We start from the raw sequence: 18,604 nt of genomic DNA, 5'->3' as shown, positions 1-18,604 counted from the left end.
GCCCCCACTGCTGCATGTCCTTGGCTACAGATTTCTGGAACAGCAGCTCTTCTGAAGGCTAGTTGTGACACCCAAAGTGACAAGAGCAGGCCCATCTTCAGCCACCTCATCCAGGTAACTACTCTTTGATTTCTCTCTCCTTAGTCTAAGTCAGTGGTGGGGTCTCTTCAGCTTTCCTCTCTGTCAGTGCATTTCCCTCTTTTCCCTCTAATACCCTCCTTTTGTTTCCTCTGCATATTAAAGTGGAGAAAATGTCATGCTTATTTATGATTCTCCTTCATTTCTCTATATGCCTCGCTACAATTTTGAAAGCAGACAGAAGGGATAGAATAGGGCGTGAGCAAGTTAAGGAAATGGACTGGGAAGGTATCTTCTCCCTGGGCCTAAATATTTCACTCACAGCAAAGAAAAGTTGGGCTAAACAAATTATCAATTTAATATGTTTAAACTCTGCTTATATTAATACCAGTTGATTCTTTCAATATCCTATGAAGTTCATACTTTCTGAGGCCTACAATTCTCAGAGACGTTAAACCAAGAATCTGAACTCCCATCTAACTCCAAACTCTGTGATTTCTAGCATCTCACTCAATTCAAGGTCATATGTCACATTTTTTTTTTTTCCTGATTCTTGCATCAGGGAAGGTATACACAATTTTTATTAAGCATAACCAACGATTCCATTTTTAACCCATTCTTTATATTTGAGCCCATGTGACTGACCTGGCAAAGAGAAATTTAGCTGGGAAATAAAGGGCTTAAATGTGGGAGAAAGTGGTCCATCCCAGGGAATCACATGTTATAGGGTGATAGGTCCAAGACTGTACAGGACAGCCCTCAGTTTACACCTGTTACCTCAGAATTCTTATGAATTCTTTACATGTTTGTGTTCACTAATAAGAAGGCAGTACCTTAGGTAATTAACTGTGAGATAATTAAATAATTGTAGGGTGAACCTATGTATAGGTGATAGAATTTGAGTCAACGCTGATGAATCTTGAGCTTAATTTTTCTCCCAGGCCAGAACTGTGATTGTCAGCTAGGTTTTGGCAGAAAAAAAAAAAAAAAGTCATGTTTTTATGTTTTTCATTTTCCTCTTGAAAGAAAAAGGGGTCTCAGGCCTGAGTTCCTGGAGACCATGTCAGTATAAGAACCACCAGGGCAAGTGTACGGGAATGGTATCACCACAGGGTATTGCGTTCTCTCACATTGGAAAAGCTAGCTGTGCAGGAAACTAAAAACAAAGAATCTTGGGCATGTTCACAGGCCTTATCAAAGAAGAGTGCCATATGAGATCAAATGGCTGCCTTTCCCCACAAGATTATATTTTTCCTGATATCCTCTACTTTGACACATATGGTTTCCTCAGGTGAGTAACCTAAGAGGTTTTGGGAGATAAACTCTGATTTTCTTAAAGTTATAGGAAAGAAAACGAGTAATTTTTGACTTTTATGGGAATATTTTGCTGAAATGTAAGCCAGTGTAGTCCAAATTGGGTATAATTAAAATATATATTCTTAAATAGAAAAATCAAACTTGTTTTCTACATGGTGGAGTCACAACTTCGTGTCTATTCTGTCGATCCAAAAGAAATCCTCTAGAGCAGAGAAAATTGTGATATTTTTTATTGTAAGCAATATACACTACAATTGTTATTTTTTCCTAGAAAAAATGATGCATTTTCTTATGGCTTTCAAATATGATAAGTGATATGATAAATATGAAAATGAAAAATAAGCCAATGAAAAATAAAAGCTATTTCTGTGATTGATGTTGGGTTGACATGTGTCTTTAGAGTTCAATAGTAAAAATCATGAATGTATAAAAACAAAACCTATGTTACCTGCTGATTATAGAGGGAATAATGCCTCCCCAAAATGTCCAAGTCCTAATCACTTGAACCTGTGAATATGTTGCCTTGCATGGCACAGGGGACTTTGCAGATGTAATTTAGTTAAGGATCCTAAGATTGAAAACTAATACTGGATTATTCAGGTGGAACAATATAATCACAAGGATTCTTATCAGAGGGAGGCAGGAGGGCCAAAGTCAGAGAAGATGTGACAATGGAAGAAGAAGTTAGAATGGTGCAGTAAAAGGGCCATGGGCCAAGGAACTCAGACAGCCTGTAGAAGCTAGAAAAGGTAAGGAAATTAATTCTTCCCTAGAAACTCCAGGAGGAATGCATCACTGCTGACATCTTGACTTTAGGACTTCTAACCTCCAGAATTGTAAGAGAATAAATTTGTGTTGTTTTAAGTCACTACATTTGTGACAATTCATTACAACAGCAATAAGAAAATAGTACACCTGCAAATCAGTTACAAATTAGTAAAGCAGACAGTACAACCTCATGTTTGCATTTCCAGATCATCCTTAAATACATGATACAAAGTAAATGCTCAATAAATGAATGTTTAAAAATGTAGCTATTATCAATTGATTGCCTGCTGTGTGTAGGTTCTCTGTAATATACTTTATTATTTTAAATATGCCTCAGTTGGATAGAATTGGATTAATCACAATACTTGGTTCAATAAATTCCATTGGGTTCAATCAAAAAGCACCATGAATATATAATTCCTGCAAAACTCTAGACTACCAACAAAAGCTCAAATCCAATAATATAGTATTCAGTGATCCAATTCTCTTGTCTATCTTCATCCAATAAAAACACACTTCTACATCTTTTTTTAATTTATTTTTTCCCAAAATTCTTACTTCAGTTTCAGTCATTCTAAATCTTATGTCCATTCTTCTCATGCTCTTATTTTTAATATAGTCTTTTATTTATACACATCATGGAAAATATATTTTTATAATTATTTTAACATTTATGTAACATTTATATAACTTGTCATATACAACTTTTTTTTTTTTTTTTTTTTTTTTTTGGAGACGGAGTCTCTTTCTGTCGCCCAGGCTGGAGTGCAGTGGTGCGATCTCACTGCAAGCTCCGCCTCCTGGGTTCACGCCGTTCTCCTGCCTCAGCCTCCCGTGTAGCTGGGACTACAGGCGCCCGCCACCATGCCCGGCTAATTTTATTGTATTTTTAGTAGAGACGGGGTTTCACCGTGTTAGCCAGGATGGTCTCAATCTCCTGACCTCGTGATCCGCCCACCTCAACCTCCCAAAGTGCTGGAATTACAGGCGTGAGCCACCATGCCCTGCCTATTATTAGGACTTTTTAATTCAATATTACATAAGAGAATCTTTTCATCTTTTGAGATTTGCTTTTTCCTACCTACTGTTTAAATTTATACATATTCATGTGTGCAGTTGTTCATTTAGTTTCATCGATGAATAATATCACACCAATGAATAATATCCCAACGTGCGACTATACCCTAATTTCATTACTCTTCTGTTGATGGACATTTAGTTTACTTACAAATTTATGATGTTAAGGGCAGAGCTGGTAGAAATATTCTTACACATGTTTTTTGATGCACACGAACAAGAGTTTCTCTTAGGTATGTATCTAAGAGTAGAGTTGCTATGCTACAATGTGTGTGAATTTTCTATACCAGAAGATAATGCCAGATGGTTCTCCAAAGTTGCTGCATGAACTAATAACTTTTCATTAGAAAACTAAAATTTAAAAAATATTAGATAATAAAAAATGTTTCAGATGATAGTGCAATATATAAATTGAGATTCTTTTTTTGTTTTCCTTCCAGAAGCCCAGTTGTTTTAGTGTGATTTGTGGAAAGGATGATTCTTTTTCCACTAAATTGTTCTTTCACCTTTGCCAAAAAGCACTTGTCCACAGAAGTGTGTATTTTTGAACTTCTTAGATGCCTATATTTCTGGACTCTACCCTTTTCACTGATCTATTTTTTATCTTTATGCCAATCTGTTATGCAAATGTCAGACCTTTAGGATGCCAATACTTCCTGTTCTCAGGATCCACACCAGAAATCACAAGTACCGAAACTTCAGGTCTGTCTTTAACAAATTAAGTAAGCCATATTTTAAAAGAAAAATATGTTTACACCAAAATGGGAGGAATGGAACTAACCCAACTTATCTTTGAGTCTATTAGCTGAACTATATACTCTTACTCTGAAGACAAAAAAGTCATTGATACATTGAATTCTAATTTGTAGGCTCACATTTTGCAAAAGCATGGAATAAGAATTCTATAAATGCAAATATAGTTTTGTTCAATATTGTGAAATTTTACTTCATAAACATTCTTCCCATTTGGATTCCCACCAGGAACCTCTTTCTCAACAGCTAATCTGATCAGTGATAAATGGTATTTCCATATAGTTTTAATTAGCATTTTTCTTAGCATGAGTAAGGCTGAATTTCCTTTAGAGATTCAAGGCTCATTTCTGTATCTTTTTGAGTATGTATACTTGTGTAAATTATATTTGCATGTATATTGTCTGTTCTTCAGTTAGGTTTCTTGTTTTATTCTTCCCTCAATTTTAATGAGTTCTTTATAAATTAGACATATTAGCCCTTTATCAAAAATCTTTTTAGATTGTATATGTTTATTTTTTGCCAGGAAGTTGTTGTAATTTTTAAGTAAAAACATGCATCTGTGTTTTCTGTTATTGTATTTAGATTAATGAATCATTATAATTAAAAAATTATGTCATTTTAATTATTATATAGTTTTATTTTTTATGTTTAGATCCTGATTCATTTGGAATTAATTCTTATGCATGATGTGCAGTATATACATGTAATTTTGTTTCATTTTTACTAGATGAAGACCTTTATTTTTTTTTCTTGTAACTATATCCAGTTACCTTTGTCGTAAAAATATTCTGACCTTTCAGAAGTAGATAAAAGCATTCTATCTTTTTTGTTCTCTGAAAGAGTGTACATGTAATCAGCAAGACCTATTCCTCCAAAGGTTGGTAGTCTTTTCTTTGTGGGAAGATTTCTAAATATCATGCAGAATTTTCCTCTTAACTTTTGAAAATTCTAACTATATTTTAAATATCACTTAACAGTGACAGATAAGTAAGACCAAAATACAATAAGTACTTTCTTATTTCATTTTCCCACGGGCAGCTAGTAACCCTCTATCCCAGGCAACACCAGCAACCCTCATACAAGCACCCCATAAAGTCAGTATCCTGAAAGCCAGCGAACTCCCTCAGTTTTCTTATCATCCCTGTGTCCACTTTAATTCAGCATCTTGGTAGGAACTGGCCTGATACATTACTTACTATATCATATTTATTTTCTAAATTTTAAAAATGCATGTAATTAACCCAATTGCAGTGAAGAGGAAGCTAAAGCCAACAAAAGTGAAAATAAATAAATAAAATTATTTGTAAATTATATATACAACCTCAAACAGTTTTTACTCTTTCCTTACTGACACAGCAAATTTATAAATAAAATCAAGACTGTGAAAAAGAAAGAATAAATGGATAAAGTAATTTAAAAAGGAATGTTACTGCAAATTCTATTGTTATTAAAATTATTTTGTATACATTTTTGTAAATGAGAAATTACATTATTCAGTCAGTGACTTCAATAGGTGATATGATATCCTATGGAGAACTATTTCCTTTAACTTACTGTGTTTGTTCTTTATTTGCAGCAATTTTCAAAAAACACGACTTCACTAAATGGCCTAAGGTAAGTTTAAAATTCACAGTTCTAGATCGTAATTCTAGTCTAATCACGCTCTTGACATGAGATCTAAAACTTCATGGAAAGTCAGGCATAGTGGCTCATGCCTGTAATTCCAGAACTTAGGGAGGCTGAGGCGGGAGGATCACTTGAGCCCAGGAGATCAAGGTCAGCCAGAGCAACATAGCAAGATCTTGAGTCTAAAAAAATACAAAAATTAGCCAGGTGTGGTGGGGCAAGCCTATAGCCAGCTACATGGGAGGTTGAGTTGGGAGGGTCACTTGAGGCCCCGAGTTGGAAACTGCAGTAAGCCATAATGGCACCACTGCACTCCAGCCTGGGCAACAGAGTGAAACCCTGTCTATAAATAAATAAATAAATCTTCATGGAGGTAAAGCAGAATGGAAGCATTCTATGTGACCTTGCACATAGACCTCTCCAGAATTAGATTGTCTCCATGTAGCACAAGCTTTACTATGTGGTACATATACACCATGGAATACTATGCAGCCATGAAAAAGAATGAGTTCATGTCCTTTGCAGAGACATGTATGGAGCTGGAAACCATCATTCTCAGCAAATTAACACAGGAACAGAAAACCAAACACCACGTATTCCCACTCATAAGTGGGAGTTGAATAATGAGAACACATGAACACAGGGAGGTGTACATGTGCCATATTTACTAAAATATAATATTTTAGTAAAATAAATATCTTTATAGTCAAATAAAATATTGAGTAAATATATCTCTGAGCATTAAGTAAAATAATACCTTCCATGTGTTCAAACTCACAAAGCTAAACAGTGGTAAATACAGGGTTTATTCTCAGTTTTAATAAGTTTTGGGATACATGTGCAGAACATACAGGTTTGCTACCTAGGTATACATGTGCAGTGTTGGTTTGCCGCACCCATCAACCCATCATCTACATTAGGTATTTCTCTTAATGCTATTCCTCCCCTTGTCCCCATTCCCACAACAGGCCCCAGTGTGTAATGTTCCCCTCCCTGTGTTCATGTGTTCTCATTATTCAACTCCTACTTATGAGTGAGAATATGTAGTGCTTGGTTTTCTGTTCCTGTGTTAATTTGCTGAGAATGATGGTTTCCAGCTCCACACATGTCCCTGCAAAGGACATGAACTCATTCTTTTTCATGGCTGCATAGTATTCCATGGTGTATTTGTGCCACATTTTCTTTATCCAGTCTATCATTGATGGGCATTTGAGTTGGTTCCAAGTCTCTGCTATTGTGAATAGTGCTACAATAAACATATGTGTGCATGTGTTTTTATAGTAGAATGATTTATAATCCTTTGGGTATATACCCAGTAAAGAGATTGCTATGTCAAATAGTATTACTAGTTCTAGATCCTTGAGGACTTGCCACATTGTCCTCCACAATGGTTGAACTAATTTACACTCCCACCAACAGTGTAAAAGCATTCCTATTTCTCCACATCCTCTCCAGCATCTGTTGTTTCCTGACATTTTTTCTTTTTCTTTTTCTTTTTTTTTTTTTTTTTTGACAAAGAGCAGTGGCGCATTCTCGGCTTACTGCAAGCACCACCTCCCAGGTTCACACCATTCTCCTGCCTCAGCCTCCCGAGTAGTTGGGACTACAGGCACCCACCACCATGCTCAGCTAATTTTTTTTCTATTTTTTAGTAGAGATGGGGTTTCACCATGTTAGCCAGGATTATCTCTATCTCCTGACCTGTTAATCCGCCCATCTCGGCCTCCCAAAGTGCTGGGATTACAGGCGTGAGCCACCGCACCCGGCCTGTTTCCTGACTTATTAATGATCGCCATTCTAACTGGTGTGAGATGGTATCTCATTGTGGTTTTGATTTGCATTTCTCTGATGACCAGTGATGGTGAGTTTTTTTTCATATGTTTGTTGGCGCATAAATGTCTTCTTTTGAAAAATGTCTTCTTTTGAAAAATGTCTGTTCATATCCTTTGCCTACTTTTTGATGAGGTTGTTTTTTCTCTTGTAAATTTGTTTAAGTTCCTTGTAGATTCTGGATATTAACCCTTTGTCAGATGGATAGATTGCAAAAATTCTCTCCCATTCTGTAGGTTGCCTGTTCACTCTGATGATAGTTTATATTGCTGTGCAGAAGCTCTTTAGTTTAATTAGATCCCATTTGTCAATTTTGGCTTCTGTTCTCAATTACTTTTGGTGTTTTTTAGTCATGAAGTATTTGCCCATGCCTGTGTCCTGAATGGTATTGCCTAGGTTTTCTTCTAGGGAATTTATGGTTTTAGGTCTTGCATTTAAATCGTTAATCCATCTTGAGTTAATTTTTGTTTGAAGTGTAAGGAAGGGATCCAGTTTCAGTTTTTGGCATATGGTTAGACAGTTTTCCCAACACCATTTATTAAATAGGGAATCCTTTCCCCATTGCTTGTTTTTGTCAAATTTGTCAAAGATCAGATGGTTGTGGATGTGTGATGTTATTTCTGAGACCTCTGTTCTGTTCCATTGGTCTATATAGCTGTTTTGGTTACTGTTGCCTTATAGTATAGTTTGAAGTCAGGTAGTATGATGCCTCTAGCTTTGTTCTTTTTGCTTAAAATTGTCTTGGCTATATGGGCTATTTTTTGGTTCCATATGAAATTTAAAGTATTTTTTTTCTAATTATGTGAAGAAAGTCTACGGTAGCTTGATGGGAATAGCATTGAATCTATAAATTACTTTGGGCAGTATTGCCATTTTCACAATATTGATTCTTCCTATCCATGAGCATAGGATGTTTTTCCATTTGTTTGTATTCTCTCTTACTTCCTTGAGCAGTGGTTTGTAGTTCTCCTTGAAGCGGTCCTTCACATCCCTTGTAAGTTGTATTCCTAGGTATTTTATTCTCTTTGTAGCAATTGTGAATGGGAGTTCACTCATGATTTGGCACTCTGTTTGTCTATTATCGGTGTATAGGAATGCTTATGATTTTTGCACATTGATTTTGTATCCTGAGACTTTGCTGAAGTTGCTTATCAACCTAAGGAATTTTTGGGCTGAGGTGATGTAATTTTCTAAATGTATGATCATGTCATCTGCAAGCAGAGATAATTTGACTTCCTCTCTTCCTATTTGAATACCCTTTATTTCTTTCTCTTGCCTTAATGCCCTGGTCAGAACTTCTAATACTATGTTGAATACGAGTGGTGAAAGAGGACATCCTTGCCTTGTGCTGGTTTTCAAAGGGAATGCTTCCAGCTTTTGCCCATTTAGTATGATATTGGCAATGGGTTTTTCATAAATAGTTCTTATTATTTTGAGATACATTCAATCAATACCTAGTTTATTGAGTGTTTTTAGCATGAAGGGGTTTTGAATTTTATTGAAGGTCTTTTCTGCCCCTATTGAGATAATCATGTGGTTTTTGTCATTGGTTTTGTTTATGTGATGGATTGTGTTTATTGATTTGCATATGTTAAATGAACCTTGCATCGCAAGGATGAAGCCAACTTGATCATGGTGGGTAAGCTTTTTGATGGGCTGCTGGATTCGGTTTGCCAGTATTTTATTGAGGATTTTCATATCCATGTTCATCAGGGATCTTGGCATGAAATTTTCTTTTCTTCTTGTGTCTCTGCCAGGTTTTGGTATCAGGATGATGCTGACTCATAAAATGAGTTAGGGAGGAGTCCCTCTTTTTCTATTGTTTGGAACAGTTTCAGAAGGAATGGTATCAGCTCCTCTTTGTACCTCCGGTAGAATTCAGCTGTGAATCCATCTGGTTCTGGGCTTTTTTTGGTTGGTAGGCTATTAATTACTGCCTCTATTTCAGGACTTGTTATTGGTCTATTTAGGGATTCGACTTCTTCCTGGTTTAGTCTTGGGAGGATGTATGTATCCAGGAATTTATCCATTTCTTCTAGATTTTCTACTTTATTTGCATAGAGGTGTTTATAGTATTCTCTGATTGTAGTTTGTATTTCTGTGGGATTGGTGGTGATATCCCTTTATCATTTTTTATTGTGTCTATTTCATTCTTCTCTCTTTTCTTCTTTGTCTGGCTAGCAGGCTGTTTTCAAAAAACCAGCTCCTAGATTCATTGATTTTTTGAAGGGGTTTTTGAGTCTCTATCACCTTCAATTCTGCTCTGATCTTAGTTATTTCTTGTCTTCTGCTAGCTTTTGAATTTGTCTGTTCTTGCTTCTCTAGTTCTTATAATTGTGATGTTAAGGTGTCAATTTTAGATCTTTCCCACTTTCTCCTGTGGGCATTTATTGCTATAAATTTCCCTCTAAACACTGCTTTAGCTGTATCCCATAGATTCTGTTACGTTGTGTCTTTGTTCTCATCAGTTTCAAAGAATATCTTCATTTTTACCTTAATTTTGTTATTGACCCAGTAGCCATTCAGGAGCAGGTTGTTCTGTTTCCGTGTAGTTGTGCAGTTTTGAGTGAGTTTCTTAATCCTGAGTTATAATTTGATTGCACTGTGGTCTGAGAGGCTGTTTGTTATGATTTCCCTTCTTTTGCATTTGCTGAGGAGTGTTTTACTTCCAATAATGTGTTCAATTTTAGAATACGTGTGATATGGTGCTGAGAAGAATATATATTTTGTTGATTTGGGGTGGAAAGTTCTGTAGATGTCTATTAGGTCCACTTGGTCCAGAACTGAGTTCAAGTCCTGAATATCCTTGTTAATTTTCTGTCTCATCAATCTATCTGCCATTGGGGTGTTAAAGTCTCCCACTATTATTGTGTGGGAGTGTTAAGTCCCGTTGCAGGTCTCTAAGAACTTGCTTTATGAATCTGGGTGCTCCTATATTGGGTGCATATATATTTAGGATAGTTAGCTCTTCTTGTTGCATTGATCCCTTTACCATTATGTAATGGCCTTCTTTGTCTCTTTTTGTGTTTGTTGGTTTAAAGTCTGTTTTATCAGAGACTAGAATTGCAACCCTTACTTTTTTTTGCTTTCCATTTGCTTGGTAAATCTTCTGCCATCCCTTTATTTTGAGTCTATGTGTGTCTTTGCACATGAGATGGGTCTCCTGGATACAGCACACTGATGGGTCTTGACTCTTTATCCAGTTTGCCAGTCTGTGTCTTTTAATTGGGGCATTTCGCCCATTTACATTTAAGGTTAATATTGTTATATGTAAATCTGATCCTGTCATTATTATGCTAACTAGTTATTTTGCCCATTAGTTGATGCAGTTTCTTCATAGTGTTGACAGTCTTTACATTTTGGTATGTTTTTGCAGTGGCTAATACCAGTTTTTCCTTCCCATGTTTAGTGCTTCCCTCAGGAGCTCTTGTAAGGCAGGCCTGGTGGTGACAAAATCCCTAGTATTTGCTTGTCTGTGAAGGATTTTATTTCTCCTTCCCTTATGAAGCTTAGTTTGGCTGGATATGAAATTCTGGGTTGAAAGTTCTTTTCTTTAAGAATGTTGAACATTGACTCCCACTCTCTTCTGGCTTGTAGAGTTTCTGCAGAGAGATTCACTGTTAGTTTGATGGGCTTCTTTTTGTGGGTAATCCGACCTTTCTCTCTGGCTGCCCTTAACATTTTTTCCTTCATTTCAACCTTGGTGAATCTGAAAATTATGTCTCTTGGGGTTGCTCTTCTTCAGGAGTATCTTTGTGGTGTTCTCCGTTTATCCCAAATTTGAATGTTGGTCTGTCTTGCTAGGTTGGGGAAGTTCTCCTGGATATTATCCTGAAATGTGTTTTCCAACTTGGTTCCATTCTCCCCATCACTTTCAGGTATACCAGTCAAATGTAGGTTTGGTCTTTTCACATAGTCCCATATTTCTTGAAGGCTTTGTTAATTCCTTTTCATCCTTTTTTCTCTAATCTTGTCTTCATACTTTCTTTCATTAAGTTGATCTTCAATCTCTGATATCCTTTTGTTTGCTAATTGATTTGGCTATTGATACTTATGTATGCTTCATGAAGTTCTCATGCTATGTTTTTCATCTTCATCAGGTCATTTATGTTCTTCTCTAAACTGGTTATGCTAGTTAGCAGTTCCTCTAACCTTTTATCAAGGTTCTTAGCTTTCTTGCATTGGGTTAGAACACACTCCTTTGACTCACAGGAGTTTGCTATTACCCACCTTCTGAAGCCTACTTCTGTCAATTTGTCAAACACATTTTCCATCCAGTTTTGTTTCCTTGCTGCCAAGGAGTTGTGATCCTTTGGAGGGGAAGAGGCCTTCTGAGTTTTGAAATTTTAAGCCTTTTTGGGCTGATTTTTCCTCATCTTTATGGATTTATCTACCTTTGGTCTTTGATGTTGGAGACCTTCAGATCGAGTTTTTGCATGGTCATCCTTTTGTTTGATGTTGATACTATTGCTTTCCATTTGTTAGTTTGCCTTCTAACAGTCAGGCCCCTCTTCTGCAGGTCTGCTGGAGTTTGCTGGAGGTCCACTCCAGCCCCTGTTTGTCTGCTTATCACCAGTAGAGGCTGCAGAACAGTAAAGATTACTGCCTGCTCCTTCCTCCAGAAACTTTGTCCCAGAGTGGCACCCGCCAGATGCCAGCCAGAACTCTCTTCTTGGAGGTGTCTGTAGACCCCTGCTGGGAGGTGTCTCCCCATCAGGAGGCACGGGGGTCAGGGACTCACTTGAGGAGGCAGTCTATCCCTTAGCTGAGCTCAAGCACTGTGCTGGGAGATTCACTGCTCTTTCTAGAGCCAGCAAGCAGGAACCTTTAAGTCTGCTGAAGATGCACCCACAGCAGCCCCTTCCCCCAGGGGCTCTGTTCTAGGGAGATGGGGGTTTTATCTATAAGCCCCTGACTGGGGCTGCTGCCTTTTTGTTAGTGATGCCCTGCCCAGGGAGGAGAAATCTAGAGAGGCCATCTGGCTACAGCAGCTTTGCTGAGCTGCAGTGGGCTCCACCCAGTCTGAACTTCCCAGGGGCTTTGTTTACATTGTGAGGGGAAAACCGCCTACTCAAGCCTCAGTAATAGCGGACGCCCCTCCCCCCACCAAGCTTGAGTGTCCCAGGTAAACTTCAGACTGCTGTGCTGTCACCGACAATTTCAAGCTGGTGGATCTTAGCTTGCTGGGGTCTGTGGGGATGGGACCTGCTGAGCAAGACCACTCGGCTCCCTGACTTCAGCCCCCTTTCCACAGGAGTGAACAGTTCTGTCTCGCTGGCGTTCCAGGCACCTCTGGGGTTGAAAAAACTCCTGCAGTTAGCTCAGTGTCTGCCCAAACGGACACCCAGTTTTGTGCTTGAAACCCAGGGCCCTGGTGCGGTAGGCACCCAAGGGAATCTCCTGGTCTGCAGGTTGCGAAGACTGTGGGTAAAGCATAGTATCTGGGCTGGATAGCACTGTCCTTCACAGCACAGTCTCTCATGGCTTCCCTTGGCTAGGGGAGGGAGTTCCCTGACCCCTTGCACCTCCCAGGTGAGGTGACGCCCCACTCTGCTTCTGTTCACCCTCTGTGGGCTGTACCCACTATCTAACCAGTCCCAGTGAGATGCGTCAGGTACCTCAGTTGGAAATACAGAAATCACCCACCTCTGCATTGGTCTCATTGGGAGCTGCAGACCAGAGCTCTTCCTATTCAGCCATCTTGCCTGAGAGTTTTAATAAGTTTTAACACAAAATCCTTATTCTGACCAATGACACTTGAGGGCTGTCCTCTAGAAGTTAACAAACACATACGTATCTCCACTCATAAACTTCCTACTGGAACTGAAACATGAAGGCTAAGTGAAAACTTTGCATTCAAGGTTAAACAGGAATATTAAAATGGTTATGACTTGAAGAGATGATAAGATGGGTGGAGACACTACAATCAGAAAAAGAAACTGGCCTGACAGAAGACCACAGCACAGGGAATCCTTGATAAGATTAATTGACTGTTATGATTTAATATTATTTTTAAGTTGGGCAGAAGTGACAGGAAGAAATAGATGGAAGAGAATCTATTATTTGTTATTTTATGGTATCATGTACTTGCAGCCCCCATGTAAAATGTATCAGCCACCGGAACCATTTTACGATGTAGACTGCCCTGATGTAATAGCACCTGTTTGTGCCTCAAATGGCCGCACTTTCCAGAATGAGTGTTACTTTTGTGTGGAGCAGTGGTAAGTACAGAATAAACTGCCATTACTTTTTGCCTCTATTTCTTCACAGAAATTTCAAAGAAACTTAGTCAAGGAATTGGGTTTTACTGATGCATACTTTTTTTAAAAAAAATAGCCTGTATTATTTACAAAAACTGGGGACAGACTACAGACAGAGTGAAGAAAGAAAGTCTCCTAGAATTTAGTTAATATTCAAAGTTGAATCATTTAAAAAAGAAAAAAGGCTTACATAATGTTTTGGGAGAACTGTACAGAGATTATATTTGTGAGTAATCTATAGATTATATTCAAGGAATGAATGGAAATCTAGTTATTTTTTTTAAAACTCAACTTTTTTTATACATCACATTGACAAACCTATGAATAGCACCTATCAGTGTTTGGTAGCTATTAAGAGGCATAGAAAAAGATGCAGATGCAGATGCAGCTATAGACATAGACAAAGGTATAAACATAGATGCAGGTATAGATACACACACAAGTAGCAAAGGGGTTTTGTGTTCTCACATGTATAAAAATTGACGGTCAACTTTTCATATTGTTTTTGCCTTTCAAATAAATTCAGTAGGAAATTTAGACTAAAGAATCAATAATATTCCTTATAATATATATTTAGCTCCATTCAAAATTGTTTTCACAAATTAGTCCTGTATCTTGTCAGTTAACTTCTTCATGACCTGTGAGATCTTCTCTGTTGGGGATCCCCAAGACTATCTTCAGGTTTGAGGATTCAGGAGGACTCATAAAACTCAGAAGAGCTGTTATATTCATGGTAACTGTTTATTACAATGAAAGGATACAAACTAAAATCAGCAAAGACCAAAGATGCATGAGGTGGAGTCCCTGAGAGAGCAGGCACAAGTTTCCAGCTGTCTTCTCCCAGTGGACTCACAGAAGTGATACCTAATTCTCCCTGCTACCATGACAACACACATGAAGCATTGCTGCTACCATGACAACACACATGAAGCATTGCTTACCAGGGAAGCTCACCCAAGATGTGGTGTTCAGACTGTTTAATGGGGGTTAGTCAAGTAGGCACAGAACACCTACATGGCTGATCTTAAATACTTAATCTCCAGCTCCTGCCCAGCCAGAGATCAAATTGGCATAGACTGGTTCAGGACCCTAGGTAAACAACAACAGGTGTTCATTATAAATTTCATGGCAAGCATAAACTCTTTGGCAGACCCAGGTCCTAGATATACACACATACCCTATTGCACAGAATATTCCAAGGGCTTGTAGGTTATCTGCCAGGAGCTGGTTTGAGCATGCCAAGCCTGCTGAGCCAACTCTTCTGCACAGCTTTCTTTGAAAATAATCCTCATGAGCTTCTAGTATCATGTTGCCCTTCCATGAGGATTATTCCATTTCAGAGGATAATTGAAATGTCCTTTAACGAAAAAGAATGTAAATGTATAAATGTAAGTTAACCAGGTCTCTACTAATGGCGCTACTGTTCTCATTCAAAGATGAGCTAGAATTCAGGAGTGTTACCAGACTATATAGAATAATTAAGTTACATTATCCTTCCTTCCTAATGTGGTTACTGTTGGTTTCTTAGGAATGAGATAGTCAGAAAAGAGACTTGGAAATGTCTTTGTAGCTCTTCCATGTAATATTTCTGTAATACTCTGTGGTGTTTGTACACACACTACTAAAAAGAGCAGTGTAAGAGGGTCTCCCTCATAATGCCCTGGCCTTTGGAAAATCACATAGAATGAGGCAGACACGCAGTGTGGGCCTTGATCTGCTGGACTATTACTTCACAACTTCCCACAAAGATCATTCTGAGATTCCTTTCAGGCTCACCTAGGAAATGTGAGGAGGCCGTAACCTCACAGAGCAGTGTTAGCAGCTCAAATATCAGGCCTCAGATATCTTTGGCAAAAACGGGGAAGAGGTTAAAGAAACAATCCCTTCTTTCCTTCCTTCCTCTCTCCCTTCCTTTCCTTCCTCTCTTCCTTCCTGTCTTCCTTCATCAATTCCTTCCCTCCTTCCTTCCTTCCTTTCTTCCTTTCCTTCCTGCCTTCCTTGCTTCCTTCTTTCCTCCCTCCCTCCCTCCCTTTCCTTCCTTCCTTCCTTCCTTCCTTCCTTCCTTCCTTCCTTCCTTCCTTCCTTCCTTCCTTTCCTCCCTCCCTCCCTTCCTTTCCTTTCAGTTAACTTAAAGGTTATCTGAAACCTTCCTGTCTTCCCTTGCTTCCTTCTTTCCTCCCTCCCTTTCCTTCCGTCCTTCCTTCCTTCCTTCTTTCCTTCCTTCCTTCCTCCCTCCCTCCCTCCATCTGTTTCCTTTCTCCCTCCCTCCCTCCATCCATTTCCTTTCTCCCTCCCTCCCTCCTTCCCTTCCCCTTCCTTCCTTCCTTCCTTCCTTCCTTCCTTCCATTTTTCCTTCCTACTTTCTTCCATCCTTCCTTGGGCTTCTAAGTCATCCTCCAGAAGTTGGTAATAATTCCTGGTGTAGTAATTCCTTCCTTCCTTCCTTCCTTCCTTCCTTCCTTCCTTCCTTCCTCCCTCCCTCCCTCTTTCCTTCTTTCCTTCCTATCTACCTTGTAACTCTGAGAGATGTACTGTGACCACTCTAGTTTTTATTTCTCAGTCTAAGAATAAATGAAGAGCTCTGCTGGTTAAAATAGTTAAAAACTGTTCAGTAACATTGTAGCCAATATGAGCACAGTTCATATCAAACATATCTTATTCTGGAACACAGAAAATTAATTCCAATGGCAGGAATGGTGCAGTGACATGCGTATTTGCTTAATTCTCCATATGACCTGAATGTGTAAACTTAATTTCCATGCCATTTCTATATCTTGGGGCAAGAAGAATAGTCCTAATGCTCTTTTGAGTGATGGGAGGAGAAGGGTAATTCCTTGGTCTCTGCTCTTGGCAGTGTTTTGAGGAAAAAGCCCTGGCAAATTGGACTCACTGCTCTCAGAGAGATCTGCCACTTGTAAACAATGTAAAATCTTTGAAAAATAATGATGAATCCAAGACTTGGCCAGAATTTATAAAGTCATATTCACTATCCTTAATGAATCCCTCAAGCCTACTCAGTCTAGCACTCTGGTAATATATGCTAAGAAAAGAGAACATTACATGAAACAGTCCATACTCTTAAAAAGCTTGTGGTCTTATTTGGCAAAAAGAACATATGCATACAAAGTTGATGAGAATAGAAAGCAACCTTGGTTTTGTTGGAAAAAATGATGTTTTAATAAGTTTTGAAATCATTGATAGAATTTACCCACAAATACAGATTTCAAACTTGCTTAGTGATACTAAGCAAGGATTTATCAGGCAATAAATAAGCCTCAACTGCCTCATAGTAGCTCCCTGTTCAAATGGAGATCACATGTTCCAAACAACCATAGTTCTTCCTCTCTCTTTTGTAATGGAAGTGGTTCACATCACTTATTTATATTACCCACTAGGCTCCAAGCATTTATGTTTGCCATTCTTGAACCAAATGAGTGCATTAGATATATATCAAAGGTGAGCCTGATTATAGGGGTTGGTGTGGGAAGTCTCTTGAAGAACGAGAGGGCTAAAGGAGTTTTAAAGAAATGGAACACAAAAAAGAAAAAGGATTGTTCAATCTACACAGTGCCAACTGTTTGGGAAAACACTTGGAATCAAGAAAGTGTGCAGTGTCTTTAGAGATGTAATACAAATATGATGCTGAAAGAAATATTATGTATTTAGAGAATGGTAATATGTAAAGATGGAAAATAAGAGGTTAGTCTTCTGTGAAACATAAATGCCCAAGAAAGGGGAATAGACTACAATCAATAGACAGTGTGAAAACAGTGAAAAATTTGAGCACAGAGCGAACTGTGTGAATTATGCATAGCATTATTGCTGTGGTTATCTTTTACCTCTTGGTAAAAAAAAAAAAAAAAAAAAAAAAAGAAAATCTGGTATTTCTATGTTGAACTGAAAGGTATTGAGATGGGAATGGGTTAGGGGATGAAAAACTCTACATAAAAAATGTCATAGGACACCTTTTGAATAATCAAGACATGGAGAAAGAATGTACAAACTATAGTGGTAACCAAGAAAAATGAAGAATGTAAAGGGAATTTAAAAGCAGCTCCCTTCTCAGGACCTCTTTTAGAAGATAAGGAAAAGTACATTCAATACCAATGTTCACTTTCCTTATGATACTAATCTGCTTTTTTTTTTTCTCTTCTCTTTAGGGAATTTGGTTTTCATATAGAATTTGAAAAATATGGAAAATGTGATTAATGGATAACAGAGGACCTACACTTGCTTATTCTTTTTTTCTACTTAATTCAGAAAAGTATTTCTTTTGGAGTGTGAGGATGTAAATTAAATAACATCCCTATGCTGTACTTAAATGTCAAACAAAATGGGAGACAAAAATAAAGGAATCAAACTAACAAGAACCAAATATCACATTTATTACAAATAAACAACAAAAGAGCTGATATTCATTTCTATGTATTGATTGTTTTAAGTCATCTTCCTCCCATTTTGGGTAGTTTAAATTATCTTCACCAGTTGGGCTTGTTAACCCAACTGTTATATCTTGTTGTATCTTGTTATATCTTGTTACCCAAAATTATACTTACCACCAATTGCAGGCCTATCTGCAGAATTAAACCCTACCCCATTAATATAATTAAAAGACATGGAGCAAAAGAGAAAATATCCTTCCTACAAAAGACAAAGTCCAAAGGAAGGAATCACTGAGTTACCCAGGCCTACTGCTGTTTTTTACCATTTGCAAATGGATGTTATACTTTCTATGGTTGGAGAAGTAAAAGACCATGGAGAGAGGAGGAGTATTAGGCTACTGGATGATTCCTACTCAAAGAAAGAAAGGACGCTGGTATGGAAATAAGGAGACATGAATTTTGCCCTCAATTTTGCCACTGATTAACTATAATTTTGGGTCACATTCACTATCA

At 37.9% G+C, this 18,604-nt stretch overlaps 1 protein-coding gene across 1 annotated transcript; it reads left to right on the top strand.

Annotated features, from left to right (window-relative positions):
* Positions 1 to 1,299: 1,299 nt before the first annotated feature.
* On the top strand, positions 1,300 to 18,266 carry SPINK13 (serine peptidase inhibitor Kazal type 13). Its single transcript, XM_050794057.1, has 4 exons — positions 1,300 to 1,369; positions 5,570 to 5,607; positions 13,543 to 13,670; positions 17,870 to 18,266. The coding sequence occupies exons 1-4, from the start codon at positions 1,300 to 1,302 to the stop codon at positions 17,916 to 17,918; spliced, it is 285 nt and encodes a 94-aa protein (XP_050650014.1). The 3' UTR covers positions 17,919 to 18,266.
* Positions 18,267 to 18,604: the final 338 nt, after the last annotated feature.

The sequence above is a fragment of the Macaca thibetana genome, chromosome 6 (assembly GCF_024542745.1).
Source record: "Macaca thibetana thibetana isolate TM-01 chromosome 6, ASM2454274v1, whole genome shotgun sequence".
Classification (NCBI taxonomy): domain Eukaryota; kingdom Metazoa; phylum Chordata; class Mammalia; order Primates; family Cercopithecidae; genus Macaca; species Macaca thibetana.
Note: the sequence above shows the minus strand (reverse complement) of the source record. Positions and strands in the feature narration are given on the sequence as shown.

Excerpts from the sequence above, each read along its gene's own strand:
- SPINK13 (XM_050794057.1), top strand. The coding sequence starts at position 1,300 with ATGGCTGCCTTTCCCCACAAGATTATATTTTTCCTGATATCCTCTACT. Across the intron at positions 1,370-5,569 it reads GACACATATGGTTTCCTCAG|CAATTTTCAAAAAACACGAC; the intron begins GTGAGTAACCTA and ends CTTTATTTGCAG. Across the intron at positions 5,608-13,542 it reads ACTTCACTAAATGGCCTAAG|CCCCCATGTAAAATGTATCA; the intron begins GTAAGTTTAAAA and ends ATGTACTTGCAG.